At 37.4% G+C, this 22,523-nt stretch overlaps 1 protein-coding gene across 3 annotated transcripts in view; it reads left to right on the forward strand.

Moving 5' to 3' along the window:
- ctdp1 (CTD (carboxy-terminal domain, RNA polymerase II, polypeptide A) phosphatase, subunit 1) overlaps nucleotides 1-22,523 on the forward strand; it is a 116,103-nt gene that overhangs the window by 49,477 nt on the left and 44,103 nt on the right. For all 3 annotated transcript variants that reach the window (XM_058752727.1, XM_058752728.1, XM_058752729.1), the window contains exon 12: nucleotides 22,093-22,310. In XM_058752727.1, the coding sequence (XP_058608710.1) occupies nucleotides 22,093-22,310 (218 nt within the window). The remainder of the gene's footprint in view (nucleotides 1-22,092; nucleotides 22,311-22,523) is intronic.

The following is a 22,523-nucleotide window of genomic DNA, read 5'->3' on the forward strand; positions in this document are numbered from 1 at the left end:
ACACGCGAGTGCGCGAGTATAGAATGTAGTCATCTTTAGCGTCTTGCTGAATGCTTTAAAATCGCTTCGAATTTGTAAATTGGCAAGGCTTAAAACACGTTCAAATGATAAACTTAGTGACGATGCAGCAGTGGCTCGGTCGGGCCAGTGACAAATTCGTCAGCTGTCCTGAGCGTCTTTCCTACTGGCATTGGGCAGTCTGGCAACCATTCAGAATATCCTAGCAACCATATAGCCATATTGATCTCTTGGATGTGCACCAACTGTTATGTTTTTCTGTGTGGCCGGTAAGTGCCAGAGGATTATTTTGGCATTTATTTATCAATTTATTTCAGAAGTACTGTGTATATATAAGCTCTTTGTGTTAATGCGGCCATTCCAGGTTGGGTTGGTCCTGAAACATCACCATTAAAGGGAAAGAAAGGTGCGTTTCAATTACATATCTGGTGCCTCCGTCTCTATATACTGTACAACACGACATACAGCGGTAGAGTTACTCTGACAGGACACTGCAATTATTCGCGATCGCAAAAGTACATTATTTGCATACAAGCCTTGCTGGTTAAATGTTTCATTCACGTGCTGGTCTGACGTCCGCTTTTTCTGAGCTCATACAACAGAAGTGTGTGGCTCTAAAACCCTGTCAAACAGCACCTGATTACTGGACTAAGTTATCTTTTGCGATAATACTGTCAAAACACACAATGTTTACATATAGACTCAGTTGGTTATGTCTAAAATGAAAGTAAACAGTTGAGAGAAAAATGGATACGTGCCTGTATATTAGATGCGTGCAGCTCTTAAAGGGACAGAGCTAAACATGCTGTTGACTGAGTAAATAATGACAAATTTAATTTTAGGGTGAACTATCCCTTTAATGACACTCACGTTGTCCCAAACCTGTATTAATTTCTTTCTTGTGCTGAACACAAAAGAAGATATTTTGAAGAATATGGGTAACCAAACAGTTGCTGGTCCACATTGAATTTGATAGTAGGAAAAAAATCATATGGAAGTCACTGTGGATCAGCAACTGTTTGGTTTTCCATGTTCTTTAAAATAGCATTTATGTTCAGCAGAAGAAAGAAACTCTCAGGTTTAAAACAACTTTTGAGTAAATGATGGTATAAAAATAAAACACTATGACAGAATTGACAGACAGATGACAGATTTTGTATTTTTGGGTGAACTATTCCTTTAACGTTAATAAAACAACAAAACTCAAAGAGAAAAATCACTCACTGCTCTTGACTGAAAAACTTTAATACAGTTGCTTTAGGAATCAGTCTATATAGTTTCTTATTTTTATATTTGTTCATTCAATTTCTTAAATGCTCCTGCTGAATACGCCTATTGCACCTGAAAATAAAGCACTGTTTGTTTTAGGTGTATATTATATGTATTTGTAATGTGTATCTTTGTTCTTATTTTTTAATAAGAAAGATAAAATAATCGCCCACTTTGGCCTAAATATCTGCCATTCTTTTCTTTTCCTTTTCTTTTTTTTTTTTAACCTTGAAAGGCTTTGTATTTATAATAGGGAAATTAGTTTGGCTGTAATGCTCAGACAACTTGCAAAATAGTAAAACCAACATGACAAAGAATAGTGATAAAATCGTGAATCGTGATATTAAAAAAAAAAAAAAAAAACTTTTATATGATATTTTTTCCATATCGCCCACCCCTAACATAAGCCTGAGTGCTGTGAATTTTGAGGTGGGGAGAAAACGTGTTTTCAAATGTCATCCCGCTTCTATTAGCTCTGAGCCCAAATGTCTTTGGCATTCTTCAGTGTTCAAAAAGCTTTGGATGAAGGAAAAAAGAAATCCCTAATTGGCTGACTGTCAGTTATCTCATTGTGGTGTGAAACGTGACATTGAAATGTCACCAGTGAACCACAGACCCGAAATCACAATGTGGTTTGCCAAGAAGCATTTTAGGACTGTGAGATCACGACGTGCATGTGGCCTACATGACCTTTCTTATCCAGATGCCTTACTATCTTGTCTAGCAGCTTGCAATGTTTGATGGGAATGTGGCCTTATACCACAACTCAACCGCTCAAATGTTAAGTCCTGTATCAGATGAAGCAGAATGTTTAACGTACAACGATTTATTGGCCTGCAGTTTGAAATGATTATTTCTTAGGCTTAATGTCCTCATGCCATGTGGGGGGAAGAGATATGTCTGAGGAAATATGTTATTGAATCTGTTGATGTTTTCTCAGTGGGAGGCAAAGATTTGGTCAGATATACACGCTTCCACACATCGTGGCAGTCATCTCTAAACAACAACTGCTGCATACTCTTGTCTGATTGTATCAGTTGAGTTGTTTGCTGTGACCAGAGGATTGGCAGTTTGGGTGCTTTAGAAATGTTTTCATGGTTTCCGCTGTTTCCTGATGAGATCTGATACGCATTGCTGTTTCAAATTAGTGTGGAGTTTTCCCAAGGCATCGCTCTTGTAAAAAGGGGTTTTGCAGATTAGATTTTTACTTTAGGAAAAATGGTCTACAAAGAGATATGGAAAGAAATATTGAATGCCAGCAATCATGCGCAGCCATGCATTGTCATCGGTTGGTTTTCAAGTTAAATCAGTTTGCCATAGGATCCCATATTGCTCTGGCCAATCACTGGCTCTAGAACGAGATCCAACGCCATCTGTCTGGAAAAGAGGTAGAGATTTGGGGGTGAGAATTTTCATCAGGTGACTTGAATAGCTCTATTTGGAAAGAAATTAATCATTCTAGCATGATTGGGGTGATGTTGTTGGGGTAAATAATAGAAAATAAATACAATTCTTTAGCATGAACCATCCTTTTAGGGCTGAAAGATTTAGAAAAACCATGAAAAATTTGGGTGTTCACATTTTATGTTTACTCTTTACGAAAACCAACTCAAACCTCTTTCAAGGCCAGGATACACCAAGCTGACTTCAAATAACTATTTGTTTTTATTTCTTTTAAAGGCAGGGTAAGCGATTTCTAGTAGCCAGTGTTGATATTTGAAATCACCCAAACAAACACGCCCCTACCCCAAAAGGGTCTCGCCCCTATTTTGATAGCTCCGCCCCACACATACGTACGCAACCCAGGCAACGATTAGTTCTGTGAATCAAAGCAAACCCGAAGTATAGCTGCGCTTACCTGCAGTCGTGAATGCAGTGATGGACAGCTGTCTTTCCTCAGTCGACTGTGTTTGGATTTCATGTGATTTCTCATTGTGGTGGTGATATTATGATAAATTGGTTTCACTAACTGATTTGATCAGAAGTAATTACATTTTGTCAGATCATTTAGATCAAAGTAAATCCAAAGATGCAGACATTTTCCTCTTTTGTTTTTTTATCCGCCATCTCTATCTTTCTTTCGCTCGGCTCGGCTAATGTCCGTCCTGTGCACTGAACGCTCTCTCCTCCACATCATGAGTAGACACACCCCTTACTGCTGATTGGCTACAAGTTTGTTTTGGTACTCTGCCCCAACTCGGTTTTCTAAAGCGTTTTTGAAAAATTACATACTCCACCTTTAAGTTAATAGGCAGATTTTTGCTCCTAAGTGAAAGCTGTAGAAACCAGAACCGTTAATTATGGTTTTAAACTACTCTATGGTCAGAACATAACAAACACTTCGTTTTTTAAATTTTTTACACATCTCCAGTCATTTTTAAATAAATATCTTAATATAAAAACTAATTCCTTAGTTTCTGCATGATCTAATGAGTGATATTGTTTGAAATCTTGAAACAGGTTTGTGTTGCTTGACTTTGACACGTATCTTCAGCACAGTTTGCAGTGCAGGCTGCAATATTAATATGACATTTTTTCGCATTTTATCAAATTTGACAGTAGCAGTTGTAGGAGCTTGAGTTAGGATGCAGATGTAAATTTGTTCATTATCAAAAACGGCAACATCTCTTTAAAAAATTGTAACAACCTAATTTTTATTTGGGGAAATTTAGTTATTCTGATTAAGTTTTATTAAAATGAACCACTGGTTTTCCATAGTAGCATACACTTAGATCATGATAACCACAGTTAAAGCCACACATATACCACCTCAATACTATGGTAAAACTATATCTTTCTGGTTTTAGGTATTTTTATGGAAAAGCGGTAATCTAAATACATTTAGTATAAATGCACAAACACTATATATATATATATATATATATATATATATATATATATATATATATATATATATATATATATATATATATATATATATATATATATATATATATATATATATATATATATATATATATGTTCCTAGGTTTATAGTATATATAGTATATATAGTGTTCCTAAGGTTTATAGTATATATAGTTTATATATATATATATATATATATATATATATATATATATATATATATATAAACTATATATACTATAAACCTTAGGAACACCTTAGCATGCGGCCTGGTGGTAACCCACGAATCCCTGATATATCATGTTGGTGAGATTTGTGGCCACCACTCACATTCTCTCAAAAATCAAGCTCATGTTGTTTTCTCTTTTATGGCATCATGGGTGAGGATTTGTTAACTGACAGACAGTTGTGGCTTTGAGTTTAATGGTTCACACTAAGATGTGTGTGTTTGTGAACTTAGTCACATTGTTTTGTGTTACTCTGAAAGCAGGAGTGAGCGGTTTATTTGTTATTGTGAGTCCGTTCTCTGAGAATGTGTGTGATGCAGTGTGTTTGATTGCAGTTCTAGCACCACGTTATCATCGTCATTGCACATTTCACACCTCAGCTCTCTTTGGGACCCAAGTGCTAACAAGTTGAGAAATTAGAGCACCATCTTCCCTCTGTCTGCTGCCCTTTATCTCTGCCTCTTCTCCCAAAAATAGTACTCCACAAATGCTGAAAGTTAAAGCTGAGGGGCGTAAATTCACTTTGTTTCAAATGAAAGATTGCTAGTAGCAAAGCGAAGTGCTGCCTTTGCCCTCTTGGCAACAAAAACCAAACAGAATCAGTTTTTCTGCATTCACCATCAGAGTTGCACTATTTTATTTATTTTTTTGTCACTTTCAAATGTTTGAAAATGCAAATGAAGTACCTCAAACCTGGAATAACAAATGCTGGGTGTTAAAGGTCTGTATCCATATGCATGGTTTCCTCTAAATATATTCACTTTCATATAATTAAACATGTTTTTATATAAATGACTCTATAAACCCACCCACTGCAGACGCAGCACTTAAGTTGTCAAGAATAGAGGGCCGTTTTTGCAGCTGTAGGATGTATTACATTACAGGGCCATATAGGGCAGCAGTGCATAATTATGGCTGATGATAATTGTATGATACAATACCAGTGCAAATAACAGACTTACAGATTTATACTCGTCTCAAGAGTTTTAGAGCAGCATTGCTTTAACTTTTTATAACAGCCCCCATAATAACCATTTTTATGATTGACTGTAAGTGGTTTATATTTGATTCGATGGATCTGTGTCACATGCTTTCAGATTAATCTAAGAGTGAGAACAGGAGCCTAATGTATTATGCATGGGCTCAAATGTACGCAAATGTTTAAAGGTTTGGGTAAGAGTTTAAAATGGTTTTTGAAAAGAAGTCTCTTATGCTTACCAAAACTGCATTTATTTGATCACAACTACAAATCAGCACTTTTATGAAATATTGAAAATATTACTATTTAAAATAATTGTTTTTATTTGAATGTTCTTAATGTAATTTATTCCCATGATGCAAAGCTGAATTTTCAGCATCATTACTCCACTCTTCAGTGTCACACGATCCTTATATTCAGTAAATTAATTGATAAGTAATAAAATAGTTTAAAAAAAAAAAATAATAATTGTAAAGACTTTTTTAAACCGATTTATATTTGTTTTGAACTTTTTTTTTTAAATTTTCCAACACTTTTGAAGTTTTAAATTGTAATAATATTTCACAATATTGTTGTTTTTACTGTGTTTTTTTGGTTTTGATTAAATAAACGTGGCCTTGGCATAAGAGAAGCTTAGCGTACTTTTATGTTGCTTCTGTGCCACAAAAGTAAATTTGAAAGAAAGACTGTGCCTCTAGGAGCTGATGTTGCTACATATTCTAATTTGAATTTTATTTTGTATTAATTCTTCAGTTTAATCTCCTCTGTTACCTTTTTTTTTTTATAGCACCTTTTGTGTGTTTTTAACAAGCCAAAGTGACTTCAGATGCAGAAATGACATTAAAAGGCAAGTTCCAGAAACATTACTGTTGTTAGTTCCACCACAGAGTATCAAGATGTTGAAGGTGCTCGGCCTGAACCTGCAGGAATTCTTTGTGTAAAGGGGCTGATTATAGTGCCTAATGGGAGTCTGTTGTCATTCCTGTGAGGAAGGAATGGCAGGAGCAGTGTTATAAACTGAATATCATCCAAACCATTAGTCAGTGTATTGTAAAGACCTGAGAGACATAAGAGTATGTCCATACATTTAAAACAAGCACTCAGGGGAACATATGGTAGATGCGTTCAGACACAATGCTGGTGAGAAGGGCATTGCAGTAGTCAAGCTGTGAAATGACCCTGGATGTGGCACGGAGGAACCTGATTGTTGAACATGCAGTTATGCTTGAAGTGCCAGGAAAGTGAGAGGTGACAAAGAGAGCTTGTCAAATGCAAGGCTCGACAGTGCAAGCATTTCACTTGCATTTGCAACTAAAAATAGATGTGTGCGAACTGTAAAATGTGTTTAGAAGCATGTGTGCTACAGGCCCTTAAAAAGTCAAAAAATTTCAGATGGCTCTGATTTAACTTTTAAATATCTTAAATGCTATAACAAACACCTTAATTATCATTTTAAGAAGTCTTAAATTTGTGGATGGAAAACCAGGAATCGCGATACATCCTAATGTGATTATTTAACTTCAAAAGGCTATGATTTCATGAAATAAATATGAGTGCTGCATAATGTCAAATGTGGTGCTGCTGCACGTTCTACAGGCTCATGGTTTCAGAGCAGTTCACAATCAATGAATACTTGTGATCTACTGCTGATGAATTACGACTGTTTGTTTCTTGGTGATTATATTATAATATGTTAGAGAGGGTTGTAAGACTGCATTTTTTTCCCCCACATATTTTTTTTTTTTTTATATTAAAAAAACAGATTCGGTACACAGTACACGTGTTTGACATTCCTCTTTCAGACGAACACATTCGGAGTTATATTCCACATTGTCCTGTCTGTTCCAATCTGTATAATTGCAGTGAATGGATTAAAATGGTGCGTTTGTGTCGATACCCGGGATGTTTAAATAAGTTTGTGACAGGTGTTTTGTTTTGCTTTCTCCTCTGTGCATCCACATTCGTCATGACTCTCTCCCCGGATCTTACGTCACGCCTACGTCAAATGCTCGACCGCCTTGTTGTGAATGCGCCTGGACATTTCAGTTTCATAAAGTTTTAAGAATCAATATTTTTCTTAGACTAACGCATCGTTTTGCTTCAGAAGGCCTTTATTAATGCCCAGGAGCCGTGTGGAGTAGTTTTGTGATGGATGGATATGTTGTTTTCGGATTCAGAAACAGGGGCACCATTCACTGCAATTATACAGATTTGAACAGACAGGACAATCTGGAATATAACTCTGAATGTGTTCGTCTGAAAGAGGAATGTCAGACACGCCTAGGATACCCTGAGGGGGAGTAAATCTTTTTCTATTATAAATCTAATTTTCATTTTTGGGTGAACTATTACTTTAAGGCAGCACCTACCTCGAGGAACAATACAGTCTCTCTTCTGAATAGAAATCTACCTGCAAAGCTACACTACTGTTAAAAATTTTAGGCACTTGTGCAAAAATGCTGTAAAATGAGGAAGCTGTCAAAAATGTCATAAATAGATTTTCTTGAACAATTAACTTCTATTAACTAAATGAAATCAGCAATTGGTGTGAGCATCCTTTTGCGTTTAAAGCAGCTTTTGCCCTCGGTGCACTTGAGCATAGTTTTTCAGGAAGCTTTGCAGGAAGGTCTCTTGAAGCATCTTGGAGACGTTGCCTCAGTTCTTCTGGATTTAGTCTCAGTTTGTTCAGTTTCTTCATGTCATTACAGACAGACTGATGATGATCAGATCAGATCTCTGTTGTCAGACGTTCACTGGATTATTACAATTAATGGCAAAATGAATGTTTGGAAATGTAAACTGATATTTCCTACTAACACACTACAGCAAAAGATAGAAATAACTGACTTAAAAACATTTTTTAGTTGGTGAAAAGGTAACACTTTATTTCGATAGTCCACTTTAGACATTCTACTAACAGTAAGTAACTTTGCAACTACACGTCAACTAGCAGTCATTTGAGTATTAGTAGACTGTCTGCTTAATATCTTCTAACACTTTATTTTGATGGGTCCACAACATACAACATACTGACTATGAGAAACTTTGCAAGTATATGTCAAGTTACTCTACCAACGCTAAACCTACCCTAACAGTCTACTCTGAGAGTTAGTAGACATGTAGTTGTAAATTAATGAGAATTAGTTGACACGTAGTTACAAGGTTACTTATAGTTAGTAGAATGTCTAAAGTGGACTATCCAAATAAAGTGTAAACGAAAATACTAGTGTTCTATTAATTTTGACCACCACTGTATATAATTTACTAGTATTGAAACAACAGTCTATTACAGTTTAAATTGTACAACTGTAATATGTAACTTTTGAGTGGCAAGTATGACCAAGCTCTCACAAAAGACTAGAGAACAAGGAGGACATTGGACAGTCTATGGCTACAAGACGACACTGAAAGTTCCTTGAGACACAACTAGCAGCCTTATTCAGAAGTTTAAAATGTGTTGTACCAGAAAACCCCTTGAGAGTGTTGGGGGAAAAAAGCACATTGTCATGAAGAGGAAAAAATGTTTGATCAGAGCAACTGAGAAAGCCCCTCAATTTACTACCAAAGACTTGCAAGATGACCTGATGAATAGAGGAAACAACATGTGAATGCAGAGTATAGGAAGAAAACTAGGCATATTCTAACCAAGAATCGCCCAATGAGACGGGAAACCTTTGTTTAACTGATACTTAAAGCATCCAATTACCATAGTTGTACACCATTCAGAATGCCTCTTAAATTCAGTTTCACTGAGGTAGCAAACAGGATTCTGAAATTCATTTTAAATTTGATTTGAATTTGAATGTGATTTATAATTAATTGAAATTTAGCTGTCCTGATTTTTAAAAGGGACATCGGATGCTAAGTTTTTGCATATAAATGTGTCTTAGTGGTGTCCTTTTTTTAAACCCCAAAAAACCTAAACAGTCTCAGTTATCAAGCTGTTTTGATGACCATTGAGGAATATTAAGTATTTTGCAGGCATTTCATAAAGACCCTAAAGAATCATACCGACTTTTTGGCATCCGATGACCGATTTAACAAAGTTAGGCAAAGTTTGCTTAGCTTTCTAGTGTTGTAGGCCTGATGGATACATTGCATAAAGCCAGCCAATCAAATCAGAACTTGTGATTTTGAAAAGTGCTTGAAAATTTGATATGTATCAGACAAACAGTGAATGCCCTGTGAGTGGCCCGCGAGTGTCTGAGACGGAGACCCACTCGTCATCTAGAGTGACACTAAACGTTTTAACACACCTGGAGGCATTGATTCTGTGATCATCAGCTGACACAGAGAGTGAAATGTGTGATTGATAAGGTTTCATCAGCCCGTCGCCTCAGAAAACACCCACTGCTGATGCAGGTATCAATACATTAGAAATGACACCAGCTGTGAAAAGCTTTCATACCAGCATGTGCCTTTTCTTCTCTCTGAAAACACTTCCCAGAACTATGTCCTGTGCAATTTGCTGTTGTTTGAAGACGAGGCTTATTTTTTTCCTTATTTTATTTGCTTCAATCACAGTGGTCCAGCTAGCAGTGATTTGATAATCGAGGTCTGTTTGTGTTCAGTGATACTGAAATTTGATTACAGCTAATAGCTTCTCTATCACAGGCCTTTCAAAGATGGCTTGAACACCCACAAGTGGCTCTGTTTTCTTATTTGGCAAGCTGTGTCCAAAACAACATGTTTTTCTTTAGAGTAATTTGTTGTTTTGTCCTACTTTGTTAGACAAGCTAATATTTAGCTGAGAAATTTATGACGTTCACCCAAAAATAGAAATTCTGACCCCATAAGGCTTTCATACGTATAGACTTGCATTCATCTTCGAAACTTAAATTAAGATATTTTTAGTGAAACCCTAGAGATTTCTGTCTCTCCATTAAAAGTCCATGTGATCAAAAATGTTGTTTCAAAAAGTTTGTCCATATGAATCGAGCAGTTCAATCCAAGTCTTTTGAAGAGATATGATTGCTTTATTAACTGATATTGATTTAATTTAGTCTTTTGTTCACAGAAACTTTGATCAGCACATCAGATATGGTAAAGAGAAACTTGCATGCTTTCTTGACTCGCAAGAACCAGTAAGGTTTGTTCACATGTGTTAGGCAAAAACTTTTGGTCTTCCATTTACCATATTTAATGTCCTGTTTGTATGTGCATCAGTAAGAACAGTTGACCTACAGTTTCATTTGTTTTTCAAAAATGAATGAAAGTCTTAAGGGTTTGGATGAGTTAATTAATAACAGACTTTTCATTTTTGGATGAACTATCCATTTAACATCTTTGAAGAAGAAAAAAAATTTTTTTTAATCATTAAATTCCACAGTTGCTGCAAATGACTTTTATTTCAAGTAAAATGTGATCAGTGCCATCAGTTTTTCTTACCATTCATTAAAATGTATTGTGCGTTGTTTTTCTAAAGTATGTTTTCCAATATGACTATCGGATTATTTAGCTGTTTTTCCTTGCAAATTTCTTTAAAAAGACACCATTAACTGTCACTCGCAACAGCGTTTTCTGAAAATAAGCAGAATATTTTGAACATCTCTTAACCAACTGCAGATTTACTGTCCAAACCCTATTTTTACTTGCATTTGATTTATTTGATGTTCATTTTGGACACTGGTTTCCCTAAATTAATTAGCCATCTTCCTGCATTATTTATTAATGAACATGAGTGAGATTTTGTTAACTTTGGCAGCCCAATTGTCACTTTGCAAATTCTGTCATTTGGGATGTGACGGTTGCCATAACAACTGCGGTGGATGATTGCCACCGGCGGTAATGCGCGTGACGTCACACACTCTATAACAAGCATAAAATACTAAGTTTTGGATACAAGTGCAATAACAGTAACAGTTGCAATAGAATTTGGTATTTATAGCATTATACCATTTAGCTGTAAATTGCTTTATTTAGACTGTTAATTCACAAAATTCACAAATTACCTCAAACACCATGGCATTTCCTTTACACTGAGGAGCGAAGACCTGCTTGCTTGGTGGTGGAACAATGAGGCAAGATACCTGGCCACGGTTGCTTAAAATGCATTTGTGCAACAAGCACACCATCTGAACGCATGTTCAGTGCGGCTGGAAACATCGTAACACCAATGAGGTCCTCCCTTAAACCGGACAATATCAACATGTTTGTTTTTCTGTCAAAGAATTTAAATCTAACATTATCCTGTATAAAAGCCGAGGTAGGCTTAAGCATTAGTGTTTACATTCTAATTGTTATCAGGCCAACGCAGATTTTCGAATTGTTACAAATTATTTAGGCTACTTTATTTAACTGTATTATTTCTTTGATAGCCTAGTGTTTTGCAGGCTGCGTGTTGCCGTGTTCACTGACAGAAGTGCTAAACTAAACACGTACGTTTGTTAATGGATGTTTATATATAAACACCGCGTCACCACCGGAAGTTGGTCCATTACCACCACGGCGGTAAATATCTGCTACCATCACAGCCCTATCTGTCCTCAGAATTTAAAAAGCAGAAGAAAGCGGAAGAGTCTAGTTTACAAGGGCTTTGACGCATGTTTTGGTAAATGAAGCCAGTATAGTCTCAGCAGTGTCTCTCTTTTTTTTTTTTTTTTGTCTCTTGCATAATTGGAGTCTTTTGGACTTCAGTGCTGGCTACACGTCACATTGCATTACAACGTAAAGGACTCCTCAGCAAATGCAACCGTGCTCTCTGGCACTGTTTGCTTTTGTTAGTCAGTTCAGCGGTGCTGACCTGGGGTCATCTCAGTCTTTATTTAAATGTCTGTCTTCATTTCTGCCACTCTGAGATGCTATTATGAAACAACTTATTACTTTTTATTATGTATATTTGTAGATTTACATCAATAATTGTAAATTTCTTTAGCTTTATCTTATCTTGTACCCCATTTGGATGACAAAAATGTCCTTTAGGTTTCGACTGACAGTACTGACAATGTCAGCATCGGTCAGGCAGTTCTGTGGACCAGAGCACATTGTCACTCAGGTCACTATGCGCCTCTCTAAACATCATCAATGCCGTCTTCTCTACTCAAGCCGAAGCCAAAGCTCTGCTGTTTCTAATTAAAAAAGCCTGGTTCCCAGACAGGAATGAAATTATCCTCTCGAGTTGTCATTTTGAGCAACATAAGAGATGATGGGAAACTCTTTCTCTCTGTCTCTCAGCTCTTTCAGCGGTCTATGCTAAGAAAAAGATAGGCATCGCAGGATTTGGTCTCAGTCTTCTGGTCTTGATTTGTTAAGAGTGATTCCAGAACTAAAATTGAGGGTCAGATTTGATGTCTGATGCTGTGACTTGGCTCAATGTTAATGTTTGCAGTTTGAGAGCCTTTTGCAAGTCAATACGATGCATTTATGCCAAGTAATAACTGTTGATGGTTTAGGGCTGTTTACTTTATGGTGTTTATAATGTATTATGTTGTAGATGGTTGTGTGAGATGTGTATGGACATACGGTATTCATTTTATTTGTGCAGATCTTAAAGATCTTCAAAACATCTTAAACTTAATTGTAATAACTCTGAATATACCCTGGTAATACATTTATATACTGAAAATTCCTTCTAGAAAGTGCATATACAAGCTTGCCATGTGAAGATGCACCACGCTAAGTTCTATTGTATAAGACACACTGATGTTCTTTTTGTTATGCTGTGAACAAAGCTGTTAGGCTTTTAATAGAAACGTGACCAGAATTGAAAACCTGATGGCTTGAATGTTTACAGAGCTGCTTCAGGTCTTGCTGAAGATCTAAAGGTCTTTAGGCCGCTGTCTCTGTAGGCCGTACTGAAGCTCTCCATTTATCCCACAGCATTCACAGAAGACACAGCTTGAGCTTGTTGCTTCAAAGAGAATGATATTTTTCTTTTTTTGGAGCCCTAAAACATTTCACATGGAGTGCTGAATGTACACTTAAAGTGTAGCTGCTATTGGCGTTCTTTTTCCCTCTATTGTTGAGGTTTTACTGTTGCCACGTATGGCTCAGATCGCCTCAATACTATTGGCTTGGCTCAATCATTTTCCCTATTGCAGCCAACCCTTCAGTTCACAGTGTAAAACCAGACCTTTGTTCAAACAAAAGAGAATTTGTAACCCTGACTGTGAGTCCAGGCTCACTATCTTAGTGTTGTCTCTCCAGCAAATTGCACCAGATAAACAAACTCAATGCCCGGAAGATTTATGTAACATCCTTTATTTCTTCACACTTCCAGACTTTACCTGCGCTGCCTCATGTATTTCCGATTCCAGGCCACTGAATGGGTACCAAGGTTGTTTGTGCTCTCAGTGAGTGTAGTGTACTTTTTGTCGACCTTGTCTCGTCGTGAGAGTTCTTTCCCACTGCAAACACTGAGCAAATTATAGACAACCTCCTCTGCTCTTTTCTATTGGCAATATTGCAGTAAATATGCTGTGGTTTAACTTGATATGCTGAATGCTAAAATAAATGCATGAAGCGCATGGAAAAGGTTATTACAAGGTTTCTGAAAGCATTATAGTACTTTCAGAATGTAATGTAAACCCAAATTTAGGATTATAATAATTGCATTAATAATTATGACAAAAATATCTACAAATATCTTTTATTTAATATCTGTTTATTTTATGTGATTTTCACTGACTAGCGAGTGACTTTTGTTCACCTGTGTATTTACTGTACTTAATTTTGTGTGGTTATAAGTTATCATGTTACATAATGTAATACTATGTTTATGTTCTGTATATATGTGAATAATGTCATATGTATAGGATGCATTTGGGTTGGTTAACCCACTAACAAATCAGTTTACCAGTGTTCATTCACTGTTTAGCTCCAGCTCGAGCAAGAATCATGGGTCAGTGCAAGATTGTTTGAAATTATCGGGGGGGTTTTTTTTTTAGAACTTTCTTCAAGATTTTAGTGCATTGTTAATATTTTGCAATATTTTTTGTCAACAGTATGTTTCATTTATTAAAAAAAAATTTAAATAGTAATTATGCACTTTTTGTGTCTTATCTTTATGATTGATGGCATCAAAAAATCTTTCCTTACCAACCATTTTCAAAACTACCTTAATATCAAATATCAACATAAAAGCAGTTTTTTAAATATTAAAACTAAAAAACCTAAATAGAACAGATCTAGAAAAAAACAATTAACCGACAGTAACCAAGTATTTGCAATTCAGTTTATCATTTGAATGCACTTTTCTATGCTGATTTATTGTTCTTTGTTCTTTGTTCTTTGGATTTGACTTGAAGGGGACAGACATTATCTTAGTTTGGTCGTGTTGAAATGAATGATGTGCTATAAGCCTCATATTACATTTCGTAGATCTCTACATAGCAGGAGCACCGTCATTTTCTCTCTCCAGAGACTTCTTTCAAGCTCTCGGCGTTCATCTTTTACAGTGAGAAACCGCTGTGTGGAGTCATAGGAACCTTCTGAGATATTACAAAATCTGTGCTGTATATTTCACTGAAGCCGCAATAAATAATTCATCTGTGCGGTGATGGGCCGTACAGTAAGGCAGCTCAACTGCAGCCTTGAGGTGACTTTTAACATTTGTGGTTGGGGAACTTTACATAGCATCACTGAATTCATGCAATATCTTTTACCTTATAGGTTATGAATAATGTAACGTGTCCAAATGCTTTTTCCTCCCCGGCGGCTTTTTGTGACTCACTCCCAGTCGGCCTTCGTGTTTTCACCCAGACAGCTGCTACATTATGAAAAGTTCCTTTCCAAATTAGTGGGGGTTGACTGTTATTTGGGCGCAAGGATTTGGCAGGCAAATCTGCATGGCCTCCCACCTGACACTTTGCACTGCATTTATTTTAAGCCTTTATGCCCTCGTGCGCTGGGCAAAAAAATTCTTCTCTAATTTGTTTTCTGTGAGATATGTGCATATGGGAATAGAGGTAGTCATGCGCAAGTCTTCACCTCTAGTTAGAAGTTGTGCTTCTATACCAGACTCCCTTGTGACTCTCATCCAGACCTTATTCCGAGTCAAACTCAACTGGACTGGAAGAATTTTAATGTTGACAGTATAAAAACGTGCTTACGAAGTGGTCTCGCGCTTCGCCATATTTGACTAGCTTTCATGGCACTGGCACAAGCACAGACACAACTGTGGGGGATCCACAAAGAGTGTAGTGCTTTTTTTTAAGCACATGTTTGTTTTAAGCACCTGTTTCGCTAAACCAATTAGCAATTATAGCAAGTTAAAAAAAATTAACTTTTCGTTGGCTAGCATTATTTGCGCACACTAATTAGGCACCCCTCATCCCATCGCTTTCCTCTAGTCCCACCAAACACACCTTGCCAATTACATCATAAAAGGACAGTCCTCATGCGCCCAATGAAGAGGGTTCAGTACTGTTGTCACTATACTGATCCACCTATCAGTGTCATGCTCCAACCTGCCCTCACTCATGAACAAAAGTCTGAGATACCTGCGCTCCTCCACCTGGGGAAGCAGCTCATCCAAATTGGGGAGTCCACCTTTTACAGTGAGAATCATGGCTTCAGATTTAGAGGTGTTGATCCTCTTTCCCACCACTTCACACTCAGCCACAAACCACCCAAGCACTGAAGGTCATAGCCCGACAGCTCAACATGGTGCAAATGCGTTAACTACTAGGCAGTTTTTTACTTCATTTTTACCATAGTGCTTTGTCATGGCCACATCTGCGCACAGCCTTTGAGTATGATGGCGGTCTTTGAGTATGAAGCACTGAAGGTGACAGCCCAACAGCTCAACATATTTCATAGTTTTACTTACTTTTTACCACAATGCTTTGCCATGACCACATCTGTGCAGAGCCTTTGGGTATGCCATTGGTTGAGTTGCTTCCTCAAGCCCAGGTGTTGGATGCTCAAGTTTTGTTGCATTTTTATAATTGCAAGTTAATTCTCTGTGAAAGGAAGGGAAAACTAACCCAGCGCTGAACAAGAATTAAACCTGGATTTCCTTCCAAACGCCACAGCTCAACACTCATTCATTTCCCTGATGCTTTTCCATGACTTGGTCGTGGTGCCAGCAGGCTAAGCAGGGCTTATCTACATGCCCTTTTTCCCAGCAGCTTCCTCCAACTCATCCTGGGGCATCCCAAGGTGTTCCCAGGCCAGCCGAGACATGTAGTCCATTCAGCGCATCCTGGGTCTGCTCTGGGGTCTCTTCTCAGTCCTTTTGACACTGAGTGGGTAGCTTTGTACTCTGTCTTAGCCCAGACACCCTGTGGAGAAGACTCTTTCAGCCACTTATACCAAAAATCTCATTCTTTTGGTCTCTACCTGAAGCTCATGAACATAGGTGAGGCTACATCGAATGGTGAATTGCGAGCTTTGCCCTCAGTCTTGGCTCGACCACACTTCACCACAGTGGTCCGGTACAACGACTGGCTTTCTGTTGTCACCATACTGATCCACCTATCGATGTAATGCTCCCACCTGCCCTCAATCCTGAGCAAAAGCTTGAGATACTTGAACTCCTCCTGTTACAGCCATATCACCCTGTAGCCCAAGACTGGTTGCCCACTTAAGCTAAGCAGGGTTGAGCCTAGTCCTGGAGGTGTTAGTGAGGCCAGCAGAGGGTGCTTACCCTGCAGTCTGTGTGGGTCCTAATGCCCCAGTATAGTAACGGGGACACTATACTGGGGAAAAAAGCACCGTCTTTTGGATGAGGCATTAAACCAAGGTCCTGACTTTCTGTGGTCACTAAAAATCCCTTGGCACTTCTCATAAAGAGTAGAGGTGTAACCCCAGTGTCCTGGCCAAATTCCCTCTACTGGTCTTTGTCAATCATGGCCTTCTAATAATCCCCATTCATTGAATTTGCTCTATCACTCTCTCTCCTCTCCACCTGTAGCTGGTGTGTGGTGAGCGCACTGGCGCTGTTGTACAGTGGCTGCCATCGCATCATCCAGGTGGATTCTGCACACTGGTGGTGGTTGAGGAGAATCCCCCTCATATGATTGTAAAGTGCTTTGGGTGTACAGCAATACACAAAGCGCTATATAAATGCCTCATTCATTCACTTACTCACTCACTCACTCACTTGGGGAAGTAACACGCTCCATACCCAAAGTTCTCCTTTTACAGCTGAGAATCGTGGCCTCAGGTTTAGAGGTGCTGACCCTCATCTCCACTACTTCACACTCAGACACCAACCGTTGGATTAGAGCCCGACATTTCAACATAGTTCAGTGCAATAATTACTAGGCTATTTTATATATTTATTTAATTTTTATGGCAGTGCTTTGCCATGGCCACATCGGAGCAGGGCCTTTGAGTATGACGTCAGTTGAAAGCACAGCAGCAATATTCAACTTTATCGACTTCTCCAGCCATATGTCTGCATGGAACTGTAGTGCTGATGGTGGCCTTCTAAAGCAGCCGCCTTAAACTTCAAAAAGTCACAGACAGCATGTAATGCATTTACCCAGCAAGAGTGATGAGACATGTAATTGAATTACTTTTTTTAATATATCAGTGCTTGACTCCTTACTGAGCTGAGAATGAGAGAGACAAACCCACAGTGTGCCTGAGAACCTTCTGTTCCCTGGACTTCACATTAGCGTACGTAAAAGATGCCAAAATCAAATCCTTCTGGGAAATTTATGCTTACAAACATGGAAGCTGTAATTATAAAGTGATTTGTAAATGTAATTTTAAAGTAATTTTTGATTAGAAAATTTCTCCTTTTTTACTTAATAAGGCTAAGCCTTGTGCAACACAGTGAAGAGTTTTATATATTTTACCCTATGAACTGGCACATAGTATCACTAAAAATGTAGTTTGTATTATAGTCCAAATGTAGTCCAAGTCTATCACTAAAGTGTCCCAATGTGTAGAATTTTAATAAGAATGTTTCCACTCGAAATTCACTGGTGGCTTTAATGTGAGTATATATTTTTAGTCTGCTTTTCTATACCAAGATCATCAGGGCAACTGTTGTTCCTTCCTTCACTTTGAGAAATTTTATCAAAGACCAAACTCAAAGTAGGGAAGGCATGTAATATAAGTGCTGTTTTTAACTTGACAGATCCGTGTTCGATTGCACTCTTGTCAAAAATCCAGTGTCTGAAAGTAAATTTTGAAGTATTAAAAATCCTCCCTTGGCGAGCAATGAGTCGCCATCACTTTCCCAATATCTCTCTGCTTGTCAGTGAATTGGGGGCTTGCAGAGTCTCTGCTTTTATTAACTTGGGAATCACGCTGCCAGTTTCGTACTTTTCCCACATATAAGGCTCCCTAGCAAGGACACATAATGACTTTGCTGAAATTCACAATCATTTTGACTGAAAAAATGTCTGTTGTTAAGCTGACAAAGCAAAGGTTGAAGCTACTACCACTCTAACACTGAAAACATGTTCTCAACTTTGCTCTGTTTTCTCAATGGTTTCACTTCTGTTAATGTGGGCCATGGCTTGCCGGAGTTTGCAAAGTCATGAGCGAAAGTGGAAGTATGTGCATTGTAAGATTATTTGTTCATATTTGTATAATGAGGTTTTATCAAAGGCTATGACCTTATAGAGTCATGCATCTTTGTGTAACTATACAGTGATGAAACGTTTTAATAAAACACTCCCAAATATGTGGGTGCCTCTCCTAAGTATGCGCTGGTAATGGTGGGCTGTCAGCCCTGGAGCCAGTGTTTGCTTTCCAGGGTTCATTTGGGTTGGCTGTGCCCCATGCAATAAATCCAAATCTTCCATGTAATGTGTGCTTTTTTTAATGACCAATTCAGGTTGTATGTTTGAGTCCATATGTGTTTGCACAGCTTCACAGTCACATTGGACCTCAGTAATGAGAAACCAATTGCCTTACCGCTATTTAGAGGGAACCACAGTGCATTTATACCACATTTCGTACCGTTGTGCAGCCAGTAAAGCTGATGATTGTGCATCTGTGTGACAGGGCTTTTGGGGAATTGTCTCTCTCTTTGCTCCATCTGTTTGCCATTATCAATTTCCTTGCTCATCTAATTATGTCTGTGCATTACAGCAGCACTAGGTCACTTTAGAGGTGCTGATCTATTATATTGTCCCATTTGGTCAATGGATTTTGATTTAGTTGAATGTTAATCTTGATTTCATTTGGTTTTTTTAATATTTGTATTTGGTTTTGTTTTTGTAATGTTTAGCAACCAGCATTTAGAGGAAACACCGCCACCTACTGTGTTGGAGCGTATCATTTTATCGTATGTGTAGCATTAACATGACATCAACATTTCATTTTTTAAATATCACCATTAATCACATTTTTATTCCAATATATTGCAACTCCCACACCAACGAACCATTCAAACACAAAAGGGTCAGGGTTTAAAAATGTCAATTGATCTCTGAATGATTGAGTGAGATTTAAAAATGTTCTTTTGAATGTGTTTGACTGCTAGGATATTAAATAATATCAGTTTAGTTGAAGATTGCTTTGAATGATTAAATTGATATAATCAAATTGTTTTCCCATTTCTACATTGTTTTCCCAGCTTGCGTCACACAAATAAAAATTGGTGGCAATTGTTATTTCATGTTGACTTAAAACAGATTTATACCTATTTATACCAAACATTGGACATACAGTTCTCTAGATTGACCTAAATATTAATGAACTATATCTGTAATTTTTAATGTTATAAGTAATCAGCATTTACTAGTGAAGTATTAGTGAACGGTGCAATAATGTTGCTCTTGACCTTTCGTCTGATGCTAAAGGCGGAGTTAATGGCTCCTTCGGCGTTAGAACTTGCCTTAAAGTATTACTTTAATTCACTTCTTAGATTCGCTATGGTGCCGTTCATAATTGCATCCCAGGGGTGCCTGGGGATTGTTCCATCTACTAAGATGCTTCTAGATAACACTCCTCACAAACAGTCTACTTTTAATTAAATGTTTCCCCCTCATTACGCTTATCTGTCAGATTAATCTGGAAAAAGTTCTGTGGGGCTATTTTTAAAGTACCCTTCCTTAAGCTCATTTATAACCTGTGTACATGGCTTTGGCATATTTTCTGCAGGCTGTTTCAGAGGCTCCATTCACTGTAATAATAAGCAGAAGGGGGAAAAATGGTGTGTATGATTGCTATTCCCAAGAGGAGGAGAGAGCAATTACACTGGGCCAGTAGAGAGATCAGTCGTATGTGAAGTTGCTGATCATTTTTGCCAGTGCCTGTCTAACGGCTCTTGCTAAGAATAATTGGGGTGATCTGAGCCCCTGGTCTGCCTTTATGAAAGCACTAACATGTATCAGTGAAAGCCCAGACCGAGGCTAAACACTTGAGTGCTAACATTCATACACGTTAAAGGGGTCATATCGTGACAAATTGAATTTTTTGGAAGCGTTCAGTGCACTATGAACACACATCATAACTCATAGTTGAAAACCCTAATTAGAAAAGGTAAAAAAGGTAAGTTGTTGAAATAACTTGCACCAAACTTCCGCAACTTTCTAATTTTAGTAAGATGTATGCATTATCCCATGATATCACACATTTGCATTTAAAAAATGGTTTTGGGTTTTCACAAATTAAGGGTAGATGTTTGAGACTAGCTCTCCTAGACTGTTCTAAAATGGTCATGCCTTGACTTGTCATTTTTGACCCAGAACAATGAAACTTACTTTTTTTGTTTAATAAAATAACCCTATTATTTAGTCTTATTTAGGTCTTAATTTCTCAATTTGACCGTCATTTGTATAGGAAAATAAGCAGTGGAGTAAAATTGTACAAAGTTGAAACAAATATAAAATATGAGAATCTGTTTTGTATTTGGACAAGATTTCTGCCATCTGGTAAAAAAAAAAAATTGATTTCTTGATTTTATGCATACAATATTTGAATATTTATTATGACAATATCACACTATTATTTGCCAAAGCTTAGCATTTTTTAAAATCATTTTAAAGTGTCATTTTTGCTGTAATTTATGCAGCCATAGACACCCATTCAGTTCACAATCTCTGTGAGTGAATGGGTGTAAATCTTTTACATTTTGGATGTTTTATAGTTCACATCCTTTATTTTTGTGAGTGTTTGTTCAGCATTCTGACTTATATGTATTTTATTCAACAAATATTTAAGAAAATGCTGTTTTTCAGATTCAGGTCAATTTTGTCTGTGAATAGCAAGATATATATTTTTTATGACTCCTTGGGCTCATTGAAGTTATTTTTTTGTTTGTTTGTTCAAATTCCATGTTAAAAAAAGTCACTAAGTTTTGAACCACTCTGACTGAACCACTCAAGAAACCATTTTTTTTAAATAAACAAGTGACATCAGCCAAAAATGGCCAAACAAGGGTTAAATATGGGAAACCACAAATTAAACTTCATGTAACTCCTTACGAACGATCCCAAATATGAAAGTGTCTTGTTTTTTTTTTTCTGTACTTCATATTTCAGCACAGGTTGTTCCTCTCAAAATGTTATAAGGCTTTACAAAGAGGCTTTTATTAAAGAATGGACCCCTAACAAAACCATCATTTGTGTGTGTTTTTGGGGTGTTGCATTTTACATGCAAAGAGGCTTTTTAACATAGAAGCCTTAAAGGCTTGGCAGCAATAAAAACAGCCTAATTATTTCAGTTGAAGTGAGTGTGGAAAATGTTGAACTAAATTATTACTTTTTGGCAGTCGTTGGAACTCAGAGGGGGAAACATAAAATGAATAATAAATGTACAACAATTTGACATGTACGAACAAACCTTGACAGATCCTTTAATTTTATGTTGAACTCTTTTGGGCAGGTGGATGACATCCTTGGGGAAGAGAGTGACAATGAAAGCGAGGGAAAAGGGAAAGAGGAGAGGATGGAGGTAGTGGAGGAGGACGAGGAAGAACAGCCCCACACGAGCAAGCAGAAGTCCCCAGCATCAGATCACGTCCCGCCACCGGCCGCTGTTGTTGATGAAGCAGCCCAAACATCGACCAGAGAAGAAGTCTGTGTAGCGGGGAATGTGCCAAGGTATTAACCCCAACCCCTGCTAGTAAAGGAAAATTACATTTTTTCCTTGAATATAAATTATTCCTTATAATTTTCTTGAATTGTGGAAACATGAAAAATTAATACATTTCATTATGGCATTCATGTAACCTATAATGCTCATGAAGTGCTTTATTGATAAAATAGAGCTTGGTGATTGAGGTTTAAACCTCTTGCTTCAGTGGCGTAAGTGTT

This window comes from Onychostoma macrolepis, chromosome 19 (assembly GCF_012432095.1).
Source record: "Onychostoma macrolepis isolate SWU-2019 chromosome 19, ASM1243209v1, whole genome shotgun sequence".
Taxonomy (NCBI): Eukaryota; Metazoa; Chordata; class Actinopteri; order Cypriniformes; family Cyprinidae; genus Onychostoma; species Onychostoma macrolepis.